The 6443-nt window shown below is 67.2% G+C and overlaps 1 protein-coding gene across 1 annotated transcript in view; it reads right to left on the minus strand.

Moving 5' to 3' along the window:
• DPEP1 (dipeptidase 1) overlaps nucleotides 1-5012 on the minus strand; it is a 5646-nt gene extending 634 nt beyond the window's left edge. Inside the window, exons 1-9 of the mRNA XM_006027867.3 lie at nucleotides 4806-5012; nucleotides 2268-2400; nucleotides 1777-1909; nucleotides 1466-1616; nucleotides 1284-1353; nucleotides 993-1169; nucleotides 444-528; nucleotides 288-363; nucleotides 27-162 (exon numbers count right to left, since the gene is read on the minus strand). Of these exons, the coding sequence (XP_006027929.1) occupies nucleotides 27-162; nucleotides 288-363; nucleotides 444-528; nucleotides 993-1169; nucleotides 1284-1353; nucleotides 1466-1616; nucleotides 1777-1909; nucleotides 2268-2400; nucleotides 4806-4909 (1065 nt within the window). The 5' untranslated portion in view covers nucleotides 4910-5012. The remainder of the gene's footprint in view (nucleotides 1-26; nucleotides 163-287; nucleotides 364-443; nucleotides 529-992; nucleotides 1170-1283; nucleotides 1354-1465; nucleotides 1617-1776; nucleotides 1910-2267; nucleotides 2401-4805) is intronic.
• Nucleotides 5013-6443: the final 1431 nt, after the last annotated feature.

The following is a 6443-nucleotide window of genomic DNA, read 5'->3' on the forward strand; positions in this document are numbered from 1 at the left end:
GTTCCCCCCCCGCCTCTCGCACTCACGTCCTCCACCTCCTTGAAGACCCGCAGCAGGTTCTCGGCCAGGGCGGCTCGCACCTCCGTCTCGTTCCAGTTCCGCCGCAGCAGCTCGGCCACCAGCTCCGGGTATTTGGACACGTCCTCCAGGCCCTGCGGCACCCTGCCAGGCCACGAGCACAGCCCTGAGCCCGGTGTGGAGCCCCGCGGGGATCTCCCCTTGTGTCCCCATGAGCCCGTGCTGGAGCCGTGGCCACCTCTCCTGACCCCCCGCGTGCCCGCCCTTACCTGGGGACCCCGTCGTAGTCCCCGCCGAAGCCGACGGCCTGGTAACCCGAAATCTTCTTCACGTGATCCAGGTGATCTGCAGCAGGGAGCGCGGGGCTGAGCGAGGCGCCCGCCAGCCCAGGGAGGGGGGAGCCCCACGGCCGCTGCCCGACTGACCTGCGACCTGGGAGAGGTTGGCGCTCTTGCTGCAGGACACGTAGTCATTGTAGAAGTTCACCATCACCACACCACGCTTCTGGCCCTGCCGGGGAGGTGTAGCACCAGGTTGTGGAGCCCCACGGCCCCTGGGGACCAGCATCCCAGGGGGGGTGGGCCCAGGTCCCAGTCGCTGCCTGTAGGGCCACCCATAGCGGGGCATCCACCACCCCTTGCTGCGCAGGAGCCCCTTTTGCTCCGGTCCCGGGAGCTACTGGCAGGTGCTGGGGTCCTCGCCTGGGAGGCCGGAGAGTCCCAGGGTTTGACTCCCAGGGTCGCAGTTGGCTGCCAGCTGCGGGCACCTCTCCGGAGCATGCATTTCCCCTGGCATGGTGCTGCCATCCTGCACTGCAGCAGCGGGGCCATGCCCTCCCCCTTGGCTTGTGCGGAGGAGACAAGGCAGCCGGTCTCCAAGGGGCTTGGGGCATGCCAGAGCAGGGGCTGTACCCACAGCACCTCGCGGGGGCTGCTTCCCCTCCTCCCCCGGCCTCACGGCGCTGCCCAGCTCACCACCACGCGGAGGACATTGTCGGGCACGTTGCGCCGGTGCGGACAGAGCGCGTAGGCCGACGAGTGGCTGAAGATGACCGGAGCCTGGGAGATCTCCAGGACGTCCATCATGGTCTTCACCGACACGTGGGCCAGGTCCACCATCATGCCCAGCCGGTTCATCTCCTGGACCACGCGCTGTGGGACAGGCCACTTGCAGGCAGGTGCCACCCCCCATCCGCCCCCTCCAGCGTGGACCGCACGGGGCAGGGCAACCCAGGTGTCCTAGCCGGGGTCGGCTCCCTCGCTCACCTTCCCGAACACCGACAGCCCGTTGTGCACCGCCTGCTCCTGCTCCGTGTCCACCAGCCAGTTGTCCACCCTGCAGCCACAGCCGGTGCCCGCGTCAGCCCCGGAAAGGACAGGCCTCCTGCCAGCTGCCCCCCTCAGCCCCGCTGGTCAGCCCGTCCGCGGTGGGGCCGGCGGAGCCTTACCAGGGCGTGTTGCAGCTGTGGGTGAGCGTCATGTAGCGCACGCCCAGGAGGTAAAACATGCGCAGGGCGCCCAGGCTGCTGTCTATGGAGTGCCCGCCCTCGATGCCGATGAGGCTGGCCACCCGCCCGGCCTTCCAGGCCTGCCGCACGCCTGCAAAGCAAGCATGGCGTGGCCTGCTGCAGGGCTCCCCGGTCCGCGCCCAGCCCCAGCAATGGGGGGCTAAGCCAGACCCACAGGGGCGCCCAGGAGGGAGGCGCTACCCACAGCCAGGACCTCCAGGGCACGGGGCATTTCCAGCTGTCCCGCTCACCCGTGCTGCTGCTGACGCAGGCGAAGTCCTGGGGGTACATGAGGCACATGCGGTGGATGACGTCGATCTGCTCCAGCGTGCGCCTCACCGCGTCCTTGTTCTGCGTGTCGCAGGGCACATAGGCTGCCCAGAACTGGGGGAAGAGCAGCGTCAGCAGGCCTGGACCCCCCCGTGCCCATCCTCACCCACCCCGTGTGCCCAGGGGCAGCGCAGAGCAGTGGAGGTCGGGTGAGTTGCCCGGGGACATCATGGCAGGCAGTGGCAGAGGCGGGAGCCGGGGCTGGGAGAAGAGTCCCACCCCCTGTGGGGGCTGGTGCCTTGTGGGGGCAGTCGCTGGCTCGCAGGGGCCCGGTGACTGGGAGGAAGAAGTGAAAGGGAAACCGGGGGCCTGGGTGCAGGGCCAGCCCCTGCAGCGTGGGAGCGTCGGCCCACGGGGGCTTTTGGCCCCCTCCTGCCTGTCTTGAGCCCCTGCCTGGGCGGTGGGTGCCTACCTGCCCCCCGACATGCCCGCTGCGCAGCTTGGGGATGCTGGTGTGGGTGCCCTCGAGCAGCGTGAGGTTGGCCTCCGCCGTGCCCAGCTGGTTGTTGAACTTCCGCAGCAGCTGCCAGGGCAGGTCGTTGTGCCTAGGCAGGAGCAGAGGGGCTGGGAACAGCGGTCCAGCGGTCCATCCCTGCCCCCTCCCCGGGGGAAGCCCTGCCTGACTCAGCTGGGCAGGGTGCAGCCCCCACGCGCAGCTGGGCGAGGACCCTCCCTGGGGAAGCTCGCAGCCTCCTGCCAGGATTGAGTTTGCAGCAGTTCCCAGTTCCTTCCTGCAGCTGCAGCTATCTCATCCTGCACCCGGTGCATGCAAACCCCACCCACGACGCGTGCGCCAGGCCGGCTGGCACGCCGGGGCTGGGGGCCGGGCGCTTGTGCCAGCACGGGTGGGGAGGGTGAAGAGATGGGAGTCCCTGCGCCCTTCCCTGCCTGCGCCCGGGGGCCAGGGCTTGGCCGCCCCGACTGCAGCTCTCCACCATCCAAGAACAGGGGTCGCAGCACGAATGGTCAGTTTTATAACGACCACCAGGAAGTTCTCGGTCGCCCAGCGGTCACTCGTGCCTGGCTCCTTGGCCTGGACTGGCAGGGACTCCTGGCTCCTTGGCCGGATTTGGGCAGGGTGGGGGACATCCTTGGCAGCTCTGGAGCAGGGGAGCTGCAGAAACAGCTTCTGCGTCAGAACTTCCTCCATCTTAAGGGCTGGAGGCCGCAGGTCGGAGAGGAACCGGGGAAAACCTGGGTCAGGCACAGGTCTCTCCTTCCCAGCCTCCGCTCTCTGCCGCCGTATGACGCAGGAGACGATGCGCACCTCGGGGCTGACCCGGTACGGGGCCGCTCTCCTTACTGGCCGGATCCAGGGCTCACGCGATGCCTGCTCGAGGCCCATCCCCGAGGGTCCTCCCGCCCCGCAGCGACCCACACCTCTGCAGCCTCCCCGCACGCACGCCCTCGGGACCGGGGCAGTGATGACACCCTTCATCACTGCCCCGGTCCCGAGGCAGTGCTGGGACCTGCCAGGGAGTTTCTTCCTGGGCGTCTTGGCTGTTTCTCTTCCCCGGGAGGAGGCTCCGAGCAGTCGCGGGATCCCCACAGGGATCCCCTGAATGACGCTTTGGAGACTCCAAGTCACCAGTGCCCGCCTCGCTGTCAGCTCCGCGCTGCCCAGCCTGGGGGGCCCACGCCCCTGCCAACCTGCCGGCGCCACTGGTCCTGGGCACCACCGCCAGGCATGGCTCCCGGGTCAGGGGGCTGCCAACCGGAGGCATCTGGCCAGGGCTGCTTGGGGGCGCAGAACAGCTTTGGCGGCACGGTGCAGGTGTTGCTTTGGCGCGATCAGGATGGGGGTGCAGGGGGGTCCAAGCGGAGGGAGCCGGTGACCCAGGCTGGCATGGAGCTGTGTCCAGGCCCGCCATCTCCCTGCGGGAACGCCAACACATGCCCCGGGACACACGCGTGGCCAGCGAGGGTGGGGTTGCACCGTGCAGCCGCCATCGGGAAGTGTCTCACTGGGGGGGGGCCGTCGCATATTCACACTTCCCTCTTCCCTGCGTCACCCGCCTCTGACGTCCCCTTGCCCCTTCCCCGTGTCGGCAGAGGGCTATCGCTTCCCCTCCGCCCCCTGAGCCTTCTCCGCCGCCGACGCCGCCGTCTGCGGCTGCTTTGTGCCCCCCCCACGTAACCCCGCAGCAAGGGGGGGGCTCTGCTTGCAAGGCCTCGGCTTTGGTGGCCCGCGGTGGGCTCAGGCTGACCCCTCTCCTCGCTTATGCAGGGGTCTGGGGAGGTTTCTGCCCCGGCTGTGAGCAGAGCTAAGGGGCACGGGACCTGGGCAGGCGCCAGCCCCGCCAGCAGATGCAGGGTGGCACGACCCCGGTCGCTGCGGTCGCAGGAAGGGGAGGCTGCGTCTCAGTCCCCAGGGACCGTGGGGGAGTCCGGGCAAGCCCCAGCCGGGGCGGTAGGTCCCCGTGGACCGGCTGGGCCAAGGGTGTTCCCTGCAAGGGGGGGCCCCAGCACCGTCAGCCCCAGCCCGGCTGCCGGGAACAGCTCAGCCAGGGGGTTTCTGGGGTCCGCGCGGAGCAGGGCGCTCTGGGCAGCACCTTGACCCCGTGGAGCCCGGCCGGCATCCCTGCCTGCACCGGGCTTCCCCGCACGCCTGTGCCTAGCAGCCCTCCTCTTCCGACAGCCTGGGCTCTGCCCAGGCCCCGGGTGGGCGGGCAGGCGGGCTCCCCAGCGGGGCAGGGTGCGGCATGGGGGTTCCCGGGGCATGCCGTGGTCAGGGGCTTTCTCTGCCGGGAGGTTTTGTAGGAACTGAGATCTCCTGGGCTGGTGGGAACTTTCCCAGCCCGCCGGCTCCAAGGGGTCCCTAGGCCAGGTCCTTCGGGGGGGAAGCCGACCTCTGGAGAGGGGGAGAGGGGCTGGCATGGCCTCCTCGCCCAGCCCACGCGGCCCCGGCACTGGGGACGGGCGGCCGCGTGGCACCGTCCCCGTGGCTCACCCGTCAATCACCGGCGTGTCTTTCATGATCTGTTTGGCTCTGTCCAGGACCGTCTGCGCCGACCCGAGCACGAGGCAGGACAGGAGCAGCCAGCCCCGCAGCATCGTGCCTGGCACCCCCGAGACGTCCCTGCCCGTCCTAGTGAAGCGCCGAGGACTGGGACGTGACCCGATGTGCCAGGCAAGTGCCTCCCCGGGTGGTGCAGGCACACGCCTTGCCGGGGTAAATCAGTAACCTGCCAGGGGCTGTAAAGCAACCCCCACCCCTCAGCCAGGCTCTGGGCTCGGCACTGCCCCGGGGAGCGCGCACTGCCCAGTCCAGGTGCAGACACATCCTGTCTTGCCCACCTCTCCGGGGGAGCTCCCCACCTCCCAAGGTCAAGCCCAGGGCCCTGCGCCTCATGCAGGAGCTGTGTGCGGCGTGGCAGAGATTTGGGCGGCAGACACTTGCTCTGCTCCCCACCACCTTCGCCAGCGACCACGCTGCTCTGCCCAGGTTTGGCGGGGGGCACTGGCCCCGCGCTCTTCGGCGACACGCATGGCTCCTGGTACCGCCGTGCCGTGCCGTGCCATGCCGTGCCCATGCAGTTATTGACCTCCAGTCACTGCTATCAGGTGGCAGTGACCTTGGGATCCGGAGAATTACTCTTATTGTGGCCATAAATTGTCAACAGCGATTGTGGCCCGTGACAACCAGGAACGCCAGCTGTTGCCGTGATGCTCGGAAACTCCTGCTCGTTTTTCAGCCCCAATTTCCGGGCACAGGTAGACTGACTCTGAGCGGTTTCTCAAAGGAAATGTCTTCCACCCCGCTCCCCTTTATTTTGTCTTCCAAAAACAAGGTGTGTGTTATGAGAGGCCATGCAACAGGCCGGGAAATATGGTATTTTGGAAGTCGATGTCCGCTGAAATGTGTTGGAGGTACAGGACCGGGCAGGCGTTGGAGGATGTCGGGAGGCGTCTAGCACGTCATCCTAGGCTCTCGCCAAACCAGGTTGGAGACCCCGGGAGGGAACGGCGTAATCCCAGCAATCGGCTAGCCCTTACCGTGCTGGTCTCGGACCTGCCTGAGGCCTTTGCAGCGAAGGGAACGGAGGGTTTGGAGAGCGGGCTGGACTAGAGGTGCCCTCTGCACCTCACTTACGGCTACATGTGCACTTCAACGTGCATTCAGGCGTCGCAGAAAAACCAGGCTAACTGACTTCAGAAATGTTTGCGACAGCTGTGCGCTGCCGTTCCAGTAACAGAAAGCTGGTCCTGCCCATCTGGGATCTGCAGAGGAGACGAACAGAAGACGCCTGCTTTGGAAATTTGGAGCAAGTTCTCAGAATCCGCTGAAAACCCATTTTCTGCCTCCAAAGCGGAAAGTCTGAGAAACTTCCCTGAACGCTGCCGGCGAAGGGGAAGCTCCAGGCCAGCGGGCCTCGCTCTCACTAGACTCCTGCTTGTTGGAGTCCAGGCTCCCCTCGGGCAACGCCAGCTCTGAGCTCCCGCTTGTCTTTTGGCGACGAAGGAATACTGGAGCAACGGCTTCAATACTTGGAGCTCCCAGCTGAGATCTCTGGGTTTATCCTGTGCGTCGTGTTTGCACGCCTAGCGGTGTGCAAACACGATGCACGGTGCGAGGCGTTCAGAGCGT

Source organism: Alligator sinensis, unplaced genomic scaffold, assembly GCF_000455745.1.
Source record: "Alligator sinensis unplaced genomic scaffold, ASM45574v1 scaffold255_1, whole genome shotgun sequence".
NCBI lineage: Eukaryota > Metazoa > Chordata > Crocodylia > Alligatoridae > Alligator > Alligator sinensis.